This window comes from Corythoichthys intestinalis, chromosome 19, assembly GCF_030265065.1.
Source record: "Corythoichthys intestinalis isolate RoL2023-P3 chromosome 19, ASM3026506v1, whole genome shotgun sequence".
Lineage (NCBI taxonomy): Eukaryota > Metazoa > Chordata > Actinopteri > Syngnathiformes > Syngnathidae > Corythoichthys > Corythoichthys intestinalis.
The window spans coordinates 4,606,948-4,626,605 of NC_080413.1; the positions used below are offsets into that span (position 1 = coordinate 4,606,948).

Sequence of the window (19,658 nt, forward strand, 5' to 3'; positions counted from 1 at the left end):
ACGATAGGCGGGACATCACACCAGCGTTTCGGCTCGCTGATTGGCTACCTCTCGCTGAGCCCATGCGATGCTAGCCAATCAGAGGCGTGAGTCGATCTGGCCTCAGATGAGAGACAGAAAGTACAGTGTAGAGCAGTTTTCTCACATAACTTCGGTATCTTCCACCCCCCACCACTCTTCTTGTGAATGGAGACCAACTCCGGGCGTTTTTTACACTTCCTTGAGTGTTAAGGCTGCAACATGGATATCGTTAAATCTTTGGGCCACCCGGAAGAAATATACAACCTATTTAAATTTAAAATGGGAGGCTGCCGAGCTGTCATGCCCAAATTGGATTACGTGAGTAAAAATGGACAAACATACAGTACACACAAAAGGAGATGGGAATTGGGATCATTCTTGTAATTCGACAAAATGTTATCCGATGTTATGCAAGTTTTCTCCGCTAATCCCGCCGCTTGGACGCCAATGTGACCCCGATAATATCAGCATTACAACCAAAAGCCTTACTGAGATAAACTGAAATCATTGATTTAATGTAACAATATACTGTGGGGTACCGAAATTTATTCGAAAATACAAATTAAAAGGATGCCGAAATAGCCACAGGTTTGTGCTGTTACATGTAGTCTCCACTAGATGTTGACAAAAACCACCATTTGAAAAAATATAGCAACACTTGTACTACATATTTTGACGTTTAGCTTCACCCGAGATGACAATGTGTAAAAATAAAAGTGCTAAAACATTTAAGTTTGGCATTTAAGCTAGTTTTGCGAACCCCAGTTAAAATTATATTGAATTTTAGGTTGCACATTCAACTTTTCACAATTTGTAGTAGAAATTACACAGCTAACAATTACAGAATACGGACTAGTTAAGTTTTATATCTTCACTTTTGCTTCGAAAAATCTAAAACGTCCACTAAAAAGTGAACGCTGTGCTATCTGTCAATGATAGACCGCGCAGTTGGACACATTAAATATGGCGACGACGTCAACGAAAGAATCAACACCGGAAGATTGGGTCTAGTTGTGTAAGTCTACGAAGATTGCGACAAGCTAGTTTGGGAAAGGAGGGGCTCGGTTCGCCACCGTCTTTAGTTGAGTGCCCCCCACCAAGGTTGCTTTACCAGCTGCTCGCCCTCTACATGTCCGTCCGCGTCGAGCAAAGCCGCCGCGGCTTATCAGTCGTCCACGCATGGCCGCCGGAGCGTGCTGCAAGTGTCCCATCTCCCTGGCCGTGTTTAAGCGCTCTCTGTCGGTGGTGCCGCGGGGCCAGACGCCCGCCTCTCCCCGCTCGCTTTTATCGGTGTGGCGACTCGGCGAGCGGGGCCTGCAGGAGGCCGCCCGGCCCTCCAGCGCCCTGAGAGCGGCTGGTTATGGTCGTCACACGGCATTCTGTTGTATTTCCTGCCAGGAGTCCATGAGCCAAAGCTTGAAGACGTGTTACGTGTACCTGAACCAGACCAGTCGGAGCTTTGCGGCCGTCATTCAGGCCCTGGACGGGGAGCTGAGGTGAGTCGTCGTACATAAACAAACGAGGGGCGTGTCCGCGTGGTCTGCACGCCTGTCATGTATACGCTCATAGACATCCTATTTGTATAGTGCTAGATGAGTAATGAGCGAAGTGAACCAATCGGGGCGGCCATTCTGTCTTGTCAGCCATTTTGTGTCGGTGTCATTCGATAAACAGCACAAGCTTGTGCTTTGAAATGGCTATAAAGTGCTTGATTTTCAACTGCTTTTCAAGCGGCTTAGTTTATTTTCCCCATAAACGTTAGAAATGCAGTACAATAGCGAAATATTTGAAAATAATTTAAACATTTTTCAGCATTCCATAAACACGGCAATGTTGTTTGTGATATACCAAACCGTTTGTAATGCCATATAGAATTCAGCAATTTCAGAGTATTTTAGTGGAGAAAATCACTCACTTTACCTACGTATGTTACAAAAGAGCAGCAATGGGTAGAGTAGCTAAAATTACTCAATAAAAGTAGCGTTACTTCTAAATAATGTTACTCAAGTAGAGGTATTAACCCAAAGTAGCATTACTTCTAAATAATATTACTCAAGTAAAGTTATTAACCCAAAAATATACTCAAGTACAAGTAGAAAAAAAATGTCGAAAAGAATAGTCAAGTAATGAGTAAAATTGTGAGTAACTGCTTACAATGTCTTTTTAATAACCGTACATATTTTTTCTTAGCACTTCATCTATATGAATTGTCATTATTGTACTGTACTATAACCTATGACATGACCATATTATGACCATAAGATGACACAAAAATCACTGAATTAGCATAAGAACAAACCTATGTAAAATCGCCTGTTGAAAGAGCATGAGTGTCCTCTAGTAGAGAAAAAAACATTGTTACCTCGGATTGTTATAATGAAGTCATGTGGTTATTGTGATGTCTCATTGAAACTGAAGGGCCGTTTACATGGTGACTCTCCAAAAAGATGAAAAATTTCATGTTTGCATATGGTTCCATCCCCATTCGACCAATGTCGCAATTCCGCATCAAAACGACGAAGTATTAATGTTAAGCCCAAGGGGGCAGTGCAGATTTTCAAGGCGACAGAGAATGATACACTTGGACCCCAACAACCTCCTCAGTCCGGAAGACAACATGCCCGCCCACTCCACAAGCAATGGTATTTTTCTTTTGCTCCAAAAGGCACAACAATGGAAACATTTAACATATTTAAATGAAAAATATTATTAAAACAGTGAATTTATGACGACGTTCCGCCATTTGCTGTTTTTAATGTTTAGTAGCACCGCTGTGCACGCCTAGTGTGACGTGTGCGAGTGCTGACGTTATCGATGCAGAGCAAGCCCCCGCAGTCGAATCCTAGGTTTGCGTCTTTGCCTTCTGTCTTCGCCGACACCATATTAAAGGAGATGATACTTTTTCTCATAGGCACCGTCTAACTGTTTGCATTACTCTAACACACTTAATATAATAAATCAGGGAATAGTATTGTTTCTTTTATTAACTGTATGGCTTTTTGTATTACTCTAACACACGCAATATAAATTAAATAGCACTTATACCATAGTTTAATGGAAACAAGCAGACTATAGAGCATGGAGGTATCATGGAGGCCCAGCGAGTTTGACACTGATTGAGCAAGATTGACACTGACAAGCCCACGTCTGCACCACCAAGTCTCGCAACGAGTTCTCCCAGACTGTCCACGACAAATGGCAGGACGGTCTGTCCTATTAAGAGGAACACAGGAGAACACCCGATATCCAACTGATAACACGACTGACAAGACTCCAAGAGCCCTGTTGACACGGCGGTGGGAAAAAAATCCACATCCTCGGTGCCCGGACAACAGTAACTCCCGAATCCTCCTGTCCAATCCACAAACAGACAACAATCCCAAACACACCCTTTTTTCTCCCCACGGCCCACTCCGCGAGAGCCTTCAAAAGACTGAATGTTTAACTAAGCGTTGTCATTTTTCTCGGGAACTTTTATTGACGTACGATAGGGTGACCTTGCCTTGAGTGTTTCTGTTTGCCGTTTTGATCCCTGTTGATCCGAATAAATTGTCAATTTGTCCTCGGTGAGCTTTCTTTATACCGTTCAAAATGGAGTCAGTACACAGGGTTAAGGCTGGAGTGGACACGCAGGGTTTGGCTTTCCGGTCGACTTGTGGGGGCTGCACCGGCGGGACACTTACCGTATCTGCTAGTGTGATTCCTGCAACTTGGCTGGGAAGCCAAATTCCTTCAATATGAACGCGAGGCTGCTCCGCAACACAGTCATTGCGTCTTGGTGTCGCAGATTCGTCATGTAAACTGCCCCTGAAACTGTCGGTATCTCTGGCAAAAATAAAGTCAGTATTTAGAAAGAGGAAAAATGTAACGAATCGTGTAGCCAAAAGTAGCGGAGTAAGAGTATTGTATTTTCTTCACAATATTACTCAAGTAAACGTATTGTGTGGTAAAACTACTCCAAAGAAGTAAATTTTTCTCAAGAAGTTACTCACGTACTGTAAATGTAATGGAGTAAATGTAACGCGTTACTAAACACCTTAACCAAAGAGTCTGTCACAGAAGTTCTCTGATGCAAGATGGCTGCTGTGCCCTTAATCTAGCTTTATAAATTCAATATCTAATTTGTTTCAGACATGCTGTATGCATTTTCTACCTGGTGCTTCGGGCGTTGGACACGGTGGAGGACGACATGAGCATCCCCCTGGACAGGAAAGTCCCCATGCTCAACAACTTCCACACTTATCTCTACCAGGACGCCTGGAGCTTTAGTGAGAGTCAGGAGAAAGACCGGCAGGTTTTGGAGGACTTTCCGACGGTCAGTTGGGTTTTCGTGAAGAGCTTTTGAGTCGTATTAAATAAAAACACCTTTTAAAAATTGCCTGAAAATAATCCGCAGATATCTTTGGAATTCCGAAACCTGGCTCAGGAATACCGCGAGGTCATCTCGGACATCTGCCACCGGATGGGAGTCGGAATGGCCGAATTCTTGGAGAAGAAAGTGGGATCCATGAAGGAGTGGGACAAGGTGCTTTCAAGTGAAATCAGAAATTTGCTTTCAAGTATATGAGTTGTACTTTAAGGTTAATTTTTTGTCTGTATTTGTCAGTATTGCCACTATGTGGCAGGGCTGGTCGGCATCGGTCTGTCTCGCCTGTTCTCGGCGTCCCAGCTGGAGGACCCGGAGGTGGGCTGGGACACTGAATTAGCCAACTCCATGGGTTTGTTCCTCCAAAAGACCAATATTATACGAGACTATCTGGAGGACACAAAGGAGGGACGTGCCTTCTGGCCACAAGAAGTGGGTTTCTTTCAACAATTTTCATTAACCTTATCTTTTATTATACACTGAATTGTTTTGCGTGTTTTACTTTTGCAAGGCGTGGAGCCAGTTTGCGGGCCGTCTGGAGGATTTGGCGCAACCCGACAAATTGGAATCGGCTCTGTCGTGTCTCAACCTGCTGGTCACGGATGCTTTACGGCACGTGCCGGATGTCATAGCCTACCTGGCGCGACTCCGCAACCAGAGCGTTTTCAATTTCTGCGCCATCCCTCAGGTTAGTTAAAGATTCATGTAGTCTCGGATGGAAAAAAAACCCAACACTTTTTTGTTCATATATTTTTGTTTTTATAATGTATTTTTTTTCTATTTTTTGTTTAACTTGTAGGTATAAAATACATGATAAATTGGAGTACAGTTAATATTTACTTCATACGTGACAGTTTCGTCTTCCCTTTTGTAAACAAAACTTAACATGTTCAATATTTGAAGCAGCAGAAGCAAAATCACAAACATAACAACGTTATTAATAAATAAAAGATCAGCTCTGACATAGGGCTGGGCGATATGGCCTTAAGTACGTATCACGGTAAATTGAACAGATTCACCTCGATAATGATAAATGACAATAAAGTCGCCCAAGCGGACTGTTATATACAGTGGGGCAAAAAAGTTGCTAGTCAACCACCAATTGTGCAAATTCTCCTACTTGAAAGATTAGAGAGGCCTTTGATTGTCAACATGGGTAAACCTAAACCATGATAGGCAGAATGTGAAAAAAATAAAACAGAAAATCACATTGTTTGATTTTTAAAGAATTTCTTTCCAAATTCGAGTGGAAAATAAGTATTTGGTCACCTACAAACAAGCAAGATTTCTGGCTGTCAAAGGGGTCTAACTTCTTCTAACGAGGTCTAACGAGGCTCCACTCGTTACCTGTATTAATGGCACCTGTTTTAACTCATTATCGGTATAAAAGAAACCTGTCCACAAACTCAGTCACACTCCAAACTCCACTATGGGCAAGACCAAAGAGCTGTCGAAGGACACCAGAGACAAAATTGTAGACCTGCACCAGGCTGGGAAGACTGAATCTGCAATAGGTAAAACGCTTGGTGTAAAGAAATCAACTGTGGGAGCAATTATTAGTAAATGGAAGCTATACAAGACCACTGATAATCCCCCTCGACCTGGGGTTCCAAGCAAGATCTCACCCCGTGGCGTCAAAATGATAACAAGAACGGTGAGCAAAAATCCCAGAACCACACGGGGGGACCTAGTGAATGACATACAGAGAGCTGGGGCCACAGTAACAAAGGCTACTATCAGTAACACAATGCGCCGCCAGGGACTCAAATCCTGCACTGCCAGACGTGTCCCCCTGCTGAAGAAAGTACACGTCCAGGCCTGTCTGCGGTTCGCTAGAGAGCATTTGGATGATCCAGAAGAGGACTGGGAGAATGCGTTATGGTCAGAGGAAACCAAAATAGAACGTTTTGGTAGAAACACAGGTTCTCATGTTTGGAGGAGAAAGAATACTGAATTGCATCTGAAGAACACCATACCCACTGTGAAGCATGGGGGTGGAAACATCATGCTTTGGGGCTGTTTTTCTGCAAATGGACCAGGACGACTGATCTGTGTAAAGGAAAGAATGAATGGGGCCATGTATCGAGAGATTTTGAGTGGAAATCTCCTTCCATCAGCAAGTGCATTGAAGATGAGACGTGGCTGTGTCTTTCAGCATGACAATGATCCCAAACACACAGCCAAGGCAACAAAGGAGTGGCTTCGTAAGAAGCATTTCAAGGTCCCGGAGTGGCCTAGCCAGTCCCCAGATCTCAAACCCATAGAAAATCTGTGGAGGGAATTGAATGTCCGTGTTGCCCAACGACAGCCCCAAAACATCACTGCTCTAGAGGAGATCTGCATGGAGGAATGGGCCAAAATACCAGCAACAGTGTGTGAAAAGCTTGTGAAGAGTTACAGAAAACGTTTGGCCTCTGTTATTACCAACAAAGGGTACATAACAAAGTATTGAGATGAACTTTTGGTATTGACCAAATACTTATTTTCCACCATGATTTGCAAATAAATTCTTTAAAAATCAAACAATGTGATTTTCTGTTTTTTTCCCACATTCTGTCTCTCATGGTTGAGGTTTACCCATGTTGACAATTACAGGCCTCTCTAATATTTTCAAGTGGGAGAACTTGCACAATTGGTGGTTGACTAAATACTTATATACCCCACTGTAATTTGAAAATCTGAATCAATGCATGAAATACAAACTAACCATTTCTCGTTGATTTGTTTACCAGCTTTCAATTTAACATATTTAACAATTGTACATGCAGTCTAAACATTAAGTATATAAAAATATCTTGTAAACAGCAAGAATTTGAGTATGGGCATTTATAACAGCTTGTATGACTTGAACAATGTACAACATTATAAAAATCAATATGACGACTGTGCAAACATGTCATTGTAACACAAAGGACTTACAGCTTGAACAGTAAACTTCAAACAGATAATTTACTGTTAATGGCTGCTGTGACATAATTACTCAACACAAGTGTTTACGCCAAGGTTTCAGGTATTTTTTTCCCAGAGCATTTTTAAGACATGCACGCACACATGCACCCCCACCCCCACACAGACACACACACATTAAAGCTATACTGCTCTTATGCCAATTAAACATTTAAGATTTTTTGATGGCAGTAATGACACAGAATAAAGCAAGCACGTACAGAAAAATAGCTGTGGCCATTAAACGAGGGGTGTGAAAAAATATCGAAATGGTGATATATTGTGATACTTTGTATCCCAAAAGGTTATCGATATGCTCCTGCCAAGAATCAAATATCGTTTTAAAAAGGTGGCACTGTCTGGGGGGAAAAAAAAAAAAAGGGAACCAACGAGTTGCTACCAAAATCTTCCACCATATTAGTGTCTCAGTTAACTATAAGGCTGCATTGATGGTGCTCGACGCCCAATTATCCACCATGCTGAATGCTTTACCATCATAAAAGCTATCAGAGAAATCACACACAGATACAAAATATCGCAACATACTGATTGCTAGCTGCAGTCCTTGCCCAATCCACTCATTAAGTACAGCCGTTTCGACAAGGTTAGAGCCACTATTCGACTCCATCACGTTCATTTGAAGCTTTAGCCACTAGCGTTAGCATGTGGCCTGGCTACCAGTAGAAAGCACTAAAAGGACCCTCTCCCGAAATCGTGAGAACCAGGGAGGACAGCAGGTGAAAGCCCGTCTGGAGGCCGCCAAGAGTCTACCTAATTTCGGGTGAAAGTTGGGTGAGGCTCCCTTAAGCCCGACTCCATCACGTTCACTTGTATCTTTAGCCGCTAGTGTTAGCCTACCGGGCTTCTGTTTGATTTCCTGATACCCCCGTGACTTCATACGTAAGCACACTGACTGCTTTCTTAAAGGGGAATGAACATAACCGACCAATACAGACTCAAAGCGGGATGAAAAGGCAATTTTTTTGGTTTCATTAAAATACTGAATTTACCGACATGGTCAAAATTACGTCTGTCATTGTGAACCATCTCGGTAACGGTAAATTTTCGGTAAACCGCCGGGCTCTACTCTGACAGTAACAGAGTAGTAGAAGTCTTCCATCTTTTTTTTTCTTTTAAACTATGTGGCGGTTTTTCTGCTTTTCCACCAGGTGATGGCGATAGCTACATTGTCATCATGCTACAACAACCCACTGGTGTTCCAAGGCGTGGTAAAAATCCGAAAGGGACAAGCGGTCACGCTCATGATGGAGGCCACCAACATGCGAGCTGTGCAGAACATCATCAGCCAGTACAGCCAAGAGGTTGCTATCTTTTCCGTTTTTAAAATAAGGGATTAGAAATATTATTTAGAGTTGCCCGATAATGACTTTTTAACCGATAAATGATATTCCGATGTTAACCAACTCCAAAAATAAGATACCGATATATGCGGTCGTGGACTTAATATATTATGGCTAATTGTATTGTGATGCCCCACTGAATGCTTTACTAATGATAACGTATAATAATGTAACAACTTCAAGGTTTTCCAAATAAACATTCTGTGAAAAATAAGAGAACTTCAACTGAAGTTATGGAAAAAGTGCCTATATTGCACTACTATATTTATTGTTGAACCCAAAATAGTGCAAGCATTAATTTTTTTGGATCAAGTGCAAAGTGCCAATAAGGCACTTATTCTGTCCTCAATATGTGTGTGAGCCAACAAATCAGGCTCTAAGGAGAAGTCAGATGCTGGAGTAAAATTGAATTGGCTTCTTTCTCTTGACATGAGTACAGATGCTTTTTTTGTAAAACTGAAAACAACAATACATTATGTCAATAACATGAAATAAAGTATACACCACGTGTCAATTTGAATAGCAACTGGTATTACCGTTAGCGAGCAATGAATTAATGTAACCACATTTTACCACAAATAGAAGCAAAACAAAATATACACGTAGAATCTTCAATATACTACACAACCCTCATGAATATAAAACAAAGGAAGAATATAAATTACAAGCGATGCTTGTATAAGGCAAAAACAACATGGTGAGATGGCAAGAACCGCTATGGTACATTGACTGCAGACGTTAGCTCGTCCATTTAGCTCTCTATTCGCAATGAGCTCGCATCCACATATGATTACGTCAAGAGAAAGTGCTGGAAATTGTCAAAACGAATTACACCTAAATCTCAGCGGGGGGCAACAAAATACCAAAAACACAGGCAGGCAATAAGTGGACATGACAGCACTTACACATGCATATTGGCTGAGAAAACGATAATGAAAAACCAATCGATGTTATCTGATATTATTTTATAATGCTTTTGTTGGCTGATATTATTATAGCGCTAAAATATGATCATTCACTGCCACAGACACCAAAGTAAAGCTATAAACACATTGCATTGTAATGTGAGCAATAGATTTCTGATGTACAGTACATATCGGCTACCCAATAATATTGGACAATTTTTATATAATTAGCCTGACAAATCTGTTATTTTCCTTTCAGATCCTGCACAAAGTCTCCCTGGCAGACCCATCGCGTGACGAGACCCTGCGCATCCTAGCAGTTATTCGGGAAAAGTCGCAGTCGTCCAGCTTGCCAGTCCGGAGCCACCACATGTCTCCCGTGTACCTCTCGGCGGCCATGTTGTTAGCCGCCGTTAGCTGGCAGTACCTCAGCGCCACGGCGGCGCAGGCGCAAGGTGTCGGCGACATACAGGGACAGTAAATCTCAACCAAAAGAAACTCATGATTGCATTTTGCTGCTCTTGGAAGTCCACTTCTTGATTGACAGTCATTTTGAGGAAACGTCTCAAGGACCCATGCCGTAAAATTGAACAGGAAGTCGGCCATGTTGGTTTTTAAAGCGGACCTTTTGGGAGAAAATCCAGAAATCGGATCAAGATGTAATGATTTTGGTTTTTCTTTTTGGATTGGATTTTTGTTGATTTTTTTCTTTTGTTTGCAAAACTGGCTTTGACAACTGTCTTTTACATTGTAGCTCTTATTTTGAAATCATGGAAGTGTATACAGCTCAAATGAGAATAATTGTAGAAATATTTTTATCATTCTGTGGTGTTTTTGTACATAAAGGGAATGATAAACTGTACCGTTACAATAAATACGTTGCGAGGCTGCTAGTAAAGTGTCCTTAACTCATTCACTGCCATTGACGGCGATAGTCGTCCAATCCATTTGGACTGGGAGCGAAACATTATCATTTACTGCCACAGACACCAAAGTAAAGCTATAAAAACATTGCTATGTAATGTGAGCAATAGAGTTCTATGTACATATCTGAGTAAATAAAATCCACGGGAATAAAATCTGTTAGCGCCGTGTGAATTTTGTGCAATAAAGTTTAGCGACACGCCATATATTGAGCGTGAGTTGCGTATGACAAAGTATTCATTAAACAAGCATGTGACTCAAGTGATGTGCGACTTGTAAAACTGACACAAAACAAGTGATAGGGTTTGTTTCTCATTGCATTTTGGATAGACGAGCACACACAACACATCACAGGTAAGCTAAAATTTCATTTTTTTAAAGTTCAGGCTAGACTGCACACATCTATATTTTTAATCTTTAGAAGAAAATAAGCACGATGGTAATAAATGGCATTCTGTTCTTGTATTGTTTGCATTATGTACTATGTGAATGGTTGTTTTTTTAAAACTTTACTTGATGTTTGCAATCTTTGATATGTTTTCAGAGGACGACAGAAATTAAACATCTGCATTTCTTTTTTTAGATATAAAAATATGAGGTCCTACAGTGATCCCTCACTTGTCGTTGTTAATGGGGACCAGAACCTACCACGTAAAATGAAATACAACAAAGTACTGTCACGCCCTCCCATTTTTCAACATACATTTTTTTCAACAGGAAGTGACCCATAAATGCCCCAAAATCATCAGGAAGTTACCCATAAATGCCCCAAAAGGAAGTGATGGAAAATCAACAGGAAATGACGCAAGTATAAAAGTACAGAGTCTCTAAAGGGACATCGACAGAAATAAAATAAATTTAAGCAATCTTGTGCACACCAGGTTGTTTCTAGTGCGCACCAAAAACTATCTGGTATACATTAGCATTATATAGCATTTAAGTTAGCGGACATTTACTATGCAAGTTAGCCAATAGCGTACCGTATGAATGCTATTTTTAGACCGTGACGTCGCCATCATAACGCGGAAGTGGGACATTATCGAAATGCTCGATGTTATTTCTGCTTGTTTTCTCCGGTAATTGTTCAAAAAAGAACATGCCGATCAAACACTGCTGCTAAGGAACTTGTAGAAACGACTCTAGACATTACGACATATGAAGGATGTTTTCTTCATACGCTTCCCGAAACCAAAAACTCGATCAAACACTCTGCTATGGAACACTGTAATACATTTTCAAATATTTTGTGACAAATCATACAACAATTATGACAGCCCACTCACTTTATTTTTGAATTGACTTGAAACCGACCAGCTTCAAGTAGTGCTGCAATATAAAACTATCCAGAATCAGCACAATTTCATACATATTTTTACCCAAATCTAAAGATATCTAATCATTTACTAATCCTTGTGACTAGTTAGCATGATACCAGGGATCACTGTACTATCCCCCCCCCCTTTTTATTAGAAATTAAAGTATTGTTTTAAGTATTTACTATTACCACTTAATTTACTTATGCTTTTTAAAATATACAAAATTCATTGACAACAAGTACCTTTATATTTCATAATTGAATTGACAAACGTTTACCGCTAGCCTTCACAGTTTAGATTAGACGCCTATTGCCGTCAATGGCAATGATTGTAACTCATATTTGTTAATTAACAGACAAAACCAGGATGTGTTTACTTGTTCTCCTCCTGGCGGCTGCGTCCGTCGCCTTTACTCACTCTTCACCGAGCATGAAAGAATTGATCAATATCGTCAACAAGTCCAACACTACATGGAAGGTGAGATTATTTTCATATTTCTAATATTATTATACCGTAATTTTCGCACTATAAGGCGCGCCTGATTATAAGCCGCTACCCACAAAATTTGGGACGAAAATGGCATTTGTTCATAGATAAGTCGCACTGGACTGTAAGCCGCAGCTGTCCTCATTGTATTATGGGATACAGCACTTCTTTCGACAGCGGCATCATACGACTGTCACAAGACCAAATGAACCACCACCATAAAGCTTTACAGCCAATTGGTTCATTGCTTCAAGAAGCTTCATTTGGTCATCACTGCTCCCTTGGGGTAGACAGTCCACCTCTGCTGCCACCTGCTGTTAGCACTGTAGTCTTCCAACATTCCTCTTAGCATGCACTGCAGCGCTACAGATGTACATAACAATCAAAATTCATGTTCTATGCTAATTATTCAGTTACTGTTACAGTTGTTTCATTATTTGCTAGTTATGGTATTTGGTAACACTTTATTTGACAGTGGGGCCATCAGACTGTCATTAGACAATCATAATTATGACATAACACTGTCATGAGCATTTATGAAGGCTTATAACAGATGTAATTTAGTGTTAACCGGCAAATTATCTCACTTTTGCATGGATGTAAAAGATCCAAGCTGGACATAAATGGTGTTAGCGACATAATTTACTGGATGACACTTAATAACATAAGCATTCAGTAACGCCCATGATAGAGTCATGTCATTATTATTACCATCTTATGACAATGTTATGAAACCGCTGTCAAATAAAGTGTTACCTATTAACCCAAATAAATCAACAAATAGGCCGCACTGGACTATAAGCCGCAGGATTCAAAATGAAGGAAAAAAAGTAGCGGCTTGAAGACCGAAAATTACGGTAGTTTTGTTAACTTGATAGACTTTGTTAGACGTCCAGTTATGTGGTTCTTTTTCAGTTTCATTTCAGTTCATCACTAGTAGATGGCCAAACCATTTGAATGTTCATTCGCTGCCACTCTCCCAGTTCAAATGGATTGGAAATCTATCGATGTCAATGAAAACCTGCATTTAGTTCTGTATGTTCATCTGTTTGTGTTCAATATAACTCAAGAGCGAATACAGGGATTTCATTTTTTTGCTCCAGGCTGGTCTGAACTTCCCCAACACCGACCTCATCTACGCTAAAAGTCTCTGCGGCGCCATTTTAAACGGTCCCAAAGGGCCAAAGGTGTAAGTATAGCGAATCACGCGACCGCTATCAGCAGGTGTTTCTTATCTTCTTATCTGCACTGTTGTTATTTTTTCTTCTAAGTGTTCACGACCTCCCAGACAAGCAACTTCCCGAGAGCTTCGACGCACGCCAACAGTGGCCTAAGTGTCCAACCATTCAGCAAATCCGAGATCAAGGCTCCTGCGGGTCCTGCTGGGTAATCAATTCAAACGTTTTTTTGTTTTTTAATGAACAATGTTAAAAATATTTCCTCGCGTCAGGCTTTCGGTGCTGCCGAGGCTATATCCGACCGATTATGTATCCACAGTGGCGGCGAGATCTCCGTGGAGATCTCCGCAGAGGATCTTCTGTCTTGTTGTGATGAATGCGGGATGGGGTGAGTGGCTGAACATTTTGGGACGCTCACAGAAAGTGACACAATCAATCTCTTCTAGTTGTTTCGGTGGTTTCCCCGCCGCCGCGTGGGATTTCTGGGTCAAGCGAGGTTTGGTGACCGGAGGCCTTTACGACTCCAACGTGGGTAGGTTCACCACTTACTCACGTCTCGACCATTGAGTCGTCTCTTGACTTTAACGCAATTTCACACTCAGGTTGTCGGCCGTATTCGCTTCCGCCTTGCGAACACCACGTCAACGGCACTCGTCCTCCGTGTAAGGGCGAACAGGAGACACCCAAGTGTGTTCAACGATGCGTTGGCGGCTACTCGCCGTCTTATCCCAAGGACAAGCATTTTGGTATGGTTTATTCAGCAGTTTTAAAGTGCCTGTGACAGCATAAAAAAATCTTAAATAGCATTATTATGTGAATTTGAATCATATTTTGAGGTAATTCGACTATATCCAACAATTTGGAAAAGCGCAGATGACGAGAAATTAGTCTTTTAATCTGCCGTTTAGACCCGTCTGTCATTATAGCGCTCTAGCGTCCCCAGGTGGGTGATGACGTCAGCAGCGTCACGACTACAGTTGATTAAGAATTCAGCCCATTGAGGGGGAAGATTCAGAATGAGGAAAATGTGACAAAGCAGCAAAACGTCATCATTGTTTCAATCTCTCTGGTCCAATATTTTTACAGGATATTCTTTTTATCTAAGTATTTTTCCGTAACTGCTAAATAAATGGCATGGTCATGACAAATAAGTCTTGTGCTAAATTGAATACGAAATATTAAAAATGCATTTATTTAGTACCGACAGGGGAAAATTACTGCATAATGGTCAAAACCGCCGACTTTTCGCACCTCCCGAACATCATTTTATGCCACCAGAGTAATTTCAGCTTTTGTCATTTGCTCAACAACCCTAACCCTAAACCCTAACCCAAACAAAACAGGAGGCGTGACAGCTAGCCGACATACTAACCCGAACCGAGTGGCTTTTCCAAGTCTTTTTCACGCCTTTTGAAACAAAAAAAATCACACAAAACTACCCCATCTCATGTCACACACGAGGTTGATTGTCTTCACCGATCGGCCAGCTCCCGGCGGCAAGCAAGTTACAGCTCGTTGTTCTGCTGCGCCCCGGCGGGCTGGCAGTGCTTGTTGCCGGGGTGTGAAGGGAACACGCCGAAAATGTCAACAAAACAGGAGGCATGACAGCTAGCCGACATGCTAACCCGAACTAAGCGGCTTTTCCAAGTCTTCCTTTTGAAAACGAAAAATCACACAAAACTACCCCGACTCATGTCACACACAGCGGCGGGGTTGATTGTCTTCACCGATCGGCCAGCTCCCTGCGGCAAGCAAGTTACGGCTCGTCGTTCTGCTGCGCCCCGTCGGGCAGGCAATGCTTGTCGCCGGGGAAAGAAAATGTCAACAAAACAGGAGGAGTATTATCACACACAAAATCCAAGCCACCTCCTTATTAAAACATTTGCTATGATCCCAGTATTTGACATAATATAAAACACGACGCTTACTCACTTCCTTGTCCGTCCAATGGTTCCTCGGTTGTCAGACTTGTTTTGGCCATCGCGGTGATGAGAACAAGGATCTTTCGGAAATCCAAAAAGCCTAACACCACTCTCCCTGGTGTAGCAACAAAAACCTGCAGCACATTAGTCTGGTGTGACGCAAAAAATAAACAAATTAATCCGCAAAATCAGCTGAATCCACTCTTTCCGCAGTCCTTCTACATGCTATATAGTAATAGCTGTTTTGCGAAGATAATCTCTACCGCTGACGTCAAATTCGCCGTCTTTCTCAACCCGAGACTGGAGCTGGAAGTCACTCATTTTCATGGCGCAGGATTCAAAAATTTTTTATATAAATATTGATCGCTTCCACACACATCCAAGTGGTCCATTTCATTCAGGAGCATAAAATTTCGTGTGTAATATGAAATAAACATGCTTTTTTGTGTCACAGGCACTTTAAGATTTTTGTGTTTGTCTCCATTCACAGGTCGACGATCATACAGCATCTCCGAACAACAGGATCAGATCATGAAGGAGCTTTACAGCTATGGACCAGTTGAAGCAGCGTTCACCGTCTACGCAGATTTTCTTCTCTATAAAACTGGTCATTTTACTATTTTTGCTTAAAAATATGAAGAAAACACACATAAAATTCTTTGTGAAGTTCTCTGGAAAATGCCACAAGAGGTCGCCAAAAATTTTGTTATAGGTGATTAAGCACCATTTAGTTGCTATGTGTGCACGCGGCTGATTTTGGTGGTTCTTTGTGTCAAAAGTTTGTGTCAAGTTCAAAAGGTAGACATTTGTAAAATTACCCAAAAATAAGGAGAGAAGACACTCAGTTTTCTTGGCCAAGGAGAGCAAGGAGGGACAAGACAGTGAAATGCTAGATTACGCTGTATAGTCACCAAAATTGATCTAAAACTAAACTCCTTGCTCGGTCTTTTATTAGGGGTTTGTCCTAACACAGAAAGGTGCCGCCCTAAAGGGAGGGGGAAAGCAAGCTGGAGACACTCATGTGATTTTGGTTGGCTATGTGTGAGCATGTAGGTGGAACTAACTAAATACACGTGTGTAAGCAAAGGCAATTAGACAAAGTGGTCAGAATGACCCAGACACTTCAATTATGCAACGCTGCGGCCATGGAAGATGTCCTCGAATGGAAGATGTCCTCGAAAGTCTAGACGAAAGTCTAGACGTAAGGTGCTGAAGATGTCCCAGAAGGTCTAGTGACGCAATGTTGCGGCCATGAAGCAAGGCAGTTGTCACCCCGACCCTCTTTAACACTTTATAACACTTAAACATTATACTAAAACCTAGTATAGCAAGAAATAATCATTTACTGGTTATATCAAATAAGAAAAAATATGGCAATATGTATTATGTATGCATTACGTATATATGAGCACAGGCAAATATTCAATCAATCAAGCAAATATTCAATCAACCCTCGATAATTAACTCAACAGTTTGCAAACTAACCTTTTCATTTTCTCATTCTTTTGACTTAACTTTTTTATAAAACTTTACTATTTTTTACTATTTTTTTTTCCATAACGCTTTTGAAAACAGTTTTATTGAAAAAACATACATATCATTTTTTGAAAATATTTTGATGATCTTTTTTCCCTATTTTAAAATTTGTCAACCGCAATTAATTTTGTTTTTAAAAAGTAGTTTCTCATAAAAAACATTTTGGAAAATAAATTTATTTCAGTGAAAAATTATTTGGGTTAATTCAGTTTAAAAAAACTTTTTTTTTCTTAATTAAAAACAATATTTTGATCCTCTTATTTTTTGTCAATCTCTAAATTCAACTTTTTATGGTATTGTTTCATAGGAGTGTACCAGCACGTTACCGGGGAGATGCTGGGCGGTCACGCTATCAAGTTGCTGGGCTGGGGCGAGGAGAACGGAACACCTTACTGGTTGGCAGCCAACTCCTGGAACAGTGACTGGGGAGATAATGGTATGCAAATAAATTGGTCGTTACATGATAAAAACTGCTCTAAAATTTTGTCTCTGATGATTTGATTTGAAGGGTTTTTCAAGATCAAGCGTGGAAGTGACGAATGCGGTATCGAGTCGGAGGTGGTTGCAGGAATTCCACTCAACTAGAAACAACATTTTTTGGAATCCAGCCATTATCTGTGACACATCATCACCAGGCTCGATCCAGTTTGGGAATCAATCATAATCTGTTTTAATTTAACTGTTTTTCCCAACAAGAGTTTTGACTTTTGTCCTAAAATAATAATAAAAATATCATTTCCTGATGTATCATACAGTACATGAGTGCAAACGAGTATAAAATGCTTCAAACAAAATACTATTTCAGCCTTTTGAGTAGAATGAATACCGTAATTTCCGGACTATAAGCCGCTACCTTTTTCCCCTCATTTTGAATCCTGCAGTTTATAGTCTAGTGCGGCTTATTTGTTGATTTATTTAGGTTAATAGGTAACGCTTTATTTGACAGCGGCGTCATAAGACTGTCATAAGACTGTCATATTTATGACATTATCGTGGGCATTACTGAATGCTAATGACAGATGTCATTAAGTGTCATCCTGTAAATTATGTCACTAACTCCATTTATGTTCAGCTCGGATCTTTTTAATCCATTCAAAAGTGAGATAATTGGCCGTATGGCACTAAACGACATCTGTTATAAGCATTCATTAATGCTCATGACAGTGTAATGTCATAATTATGATAGTCTTATGACAGTTTTATAACGCCACTGTGAAATAAAATGTTACCAAATACCATAACTAGCAATTAATGAAACAACTGGAACAGTAACATAAGAAATAATTAGCACAGAACATGAATTTTGATTGTTATCTACTAGGGCTGTCAAATGATTAAAATTTTTAATCGAGTTAATCACAGCTTAAAAATTAATTAATCGTTATTAATCGCAATTCAAACCATCTCTAAAATATGCCATATTTTTCTGTAAATTATTGTTGGAATGGAAAGATAAGACACAAGACGGATATATACGTTCAACATACTGTACATAAGTACTGTATTTGTTTATTATAACAATAAATCAACAAGATGGCATTAACATTAACATTCTGTTAAAGCGATCCATGGATAGAAAGACTTGCAGTTCTTAAAAGATAAATGTTAGTACAAGTTATAGAAATTTTATATCAAAACCCCTCTTAATGTTTTCGTTTTAATAAAATTTGTAAAATTTTCAATCAAAAAATAAGCTGGTAGGTCGCCATTGATGATGTCAATAATTACACAATTCTCATGGTCATAAAATCATTCGCACCCAAGCGCCAGCAGAGGGCGACAAAACTCCAAAAATTACAAGTAACAAGTGCACATGAATCTGTGCTGTCATTCCAATCTGTTTAAGCGGGGCATGTGCGTTAATTGCGTCAAATATTTTAACGCGATTAATTAAAAAAATTAATTACCGCCCGTTAACGCGATAATTTTGACAGCCCTATTATTTACATATGTAGTGCTGCAATGCATGCTAGGAGGCATGTTGGATGACAGCAGTGTTGACAACAGGTGGCAGCAGAGGTTGACTGTCTCCCCCATAGGAGCAGTGATGGCCAAATGAAGCTTTTTGAAGCAATGAAGCTTTTCAGCCAATTGGTTCAGAGCTTCAAGGTGGTTCATTTGGTCTTATGACAGTCTTATGATGCTTCTGTCAAAGTGTTACCGGTGTAATATCTTCTGGTGTAGAGATCCCATGATACATTGAGGACAGCTACGGCTTTTAAACAAATGTCGTTTTCATGTCAAATTTTGTGGGTGGCGGCTTATAGTCAGGTGTGCCTTATAGTCCGAAAGTTACGGTACATAAGCATGATCATGACAATACAGTACAGTGTATCTAATTTTGAAGTTATTGTTGCATTCTCTTAATAAATACTGTTGAAAGTTACCTTATTTCATTTAAAAATATGAATGTTTACAGTACGTATTGATATGCTGCATTCACATGCTCAGGGAAAGATGAACTTTGCCGCTAACACGTACTTCATTTTAGTTTGTTGCGTGGGAAAAACTGTTTTAGACTTTTTAATTCATCTACTACAATAAGAAGCAAATATATCAAAGTGCAAATTTAAGTTTTTGTTTGTTTAATGAATATTTTAGCAAACACTTGGTTAAAAAATAAGGGTTGTATCAATGTGTACACTACATTATTATGCTAGCGTAAAAAAAAAGAGTGCAAATTTATGATAAATCTTT

The 19,658-nt window shown here is 40.3% G+C and overlaps 2 protein-coding genes across 3 annotated transcripts; both read left to right on the forward strand.

Moving 5' to 3' along the window:
• Window positions 1-110: 110 nt before the first annotated feature.
• Window positions 111-10,784, forward strand: fdft1 (farnesyl-diphosphate farnesyltransferase 1). Of its 2 annotated transcripts, XM_057822197.1 has the most exons (8): window positions 111-339; window positions 1,420-1,517; window positions 4,153-4,336; window positions 4,418-4,546; window positions 4,628-4,819; window positions 4,899-5,075; window positions 8,503-8,655; window positions 9,859-10,782. In XM_057822197.1, exons 1-8 carry the CDS (start codon window positions 241-243, stop codon window positions 10,078-10,080), a joined length of 1,254 nt encoding a protein of 417 aa, XP_057678180.1. In that variant the 5' UTR covers window positions 111-240; the 3' UTR covers window positions 10,081-10,782. The 2 variants fall into 2 exon arrangements, with proteins under 2 accessions (XP_057678180.1, XP_057678179.1); XM_057822196.1 differs by lacking the exon at window positions 111-339 and having other exon boundaries at window positions 1,042-1,517; window positions 9,859-10,784.
• Window positions 10,785-10,804: 20 nt separating this feature from the next.
• On the forward strand, window positions 10,805-17,896 carry ctsbb (cathepsin Bb). Its single transcript, XM_057822202.1, has 10 exons — window positions 10,805-10,877; window positions 12,195-12,316; window positions 13,429-13,514; window positions 13,597-13,711; window positions 13,776-13,891; window positions 13,950-14,035; window positions 14,106-14,249; window positions 15,916-16,032; window positions 17,269-17,397; window positions 17,470-17,896. Exons 2-10 carry the CDS (start codon window positions 12,206-12,208, stop codon window positions 17,544-17,546), a joined length of 981 nt encoding a protein of 326 aa, XP_057678185.1. The 5' UTR covers window positions 10,805-10,877; window positions 12,195-12,205; the 3' UTR covers window positions 17,547-17,896.
• Window positions 17,897-19,658: the final 1,762 nt, after the last annotated feature.

What these genes read in the sequence shown, in the direction of transcription:
- ctsbb (XM_057822202.1), top strand. Translation starts at nt 12,206, where the DNA reads ATGTGTTTACTTGTTCTCCTCCTGGCGGCTGCGTCCGTCGCCTTTACT. An exon ending in AGTCCAACACTACATGGAAG is followed by an intron (nt 12,317 to 13,428) that starts GTGAGATTATTT and finishes TTTTTGCTCCAG; the next exon opens with GCTGGTCTGAACTTCCCCAA. An exon ending in GGTCCCAAAGGGCCAAAGGT is followed by an intron (nt 13,515 to 13,596) that starts GTAAGTATAGCG and finishes TTTTCTTCTAAG; the next exon opens with TGTTCACGACCTCCCAGACA.
- fdft1 (XM_057822196.1), top strand. Translation starts at nt 1,201, where the DNA reads ATGGCCGCCGGAGCGTGCTGCAAGTGTCCCATCTCCCTGGCCGTGTTT. An exon ending in GCCCTGGACGGGGAGCTGAG is followed by an intron (nt 1,518 to 4,152) that starts GTGAGTCGTCGT and finishes AATTTGTTTCAG; the next exon opens with ACATGCTGTATGCATTTTCT. An exon ending in GTGCCTTCTGGCCACAAGAA is followed by an intron (nt 4,820 to 4,898) that starts GTGGGTTTCTTT and finishes TACTTTTGCAAG; the next exon opens with GCGTGGAGCCAGTTTGCGGG.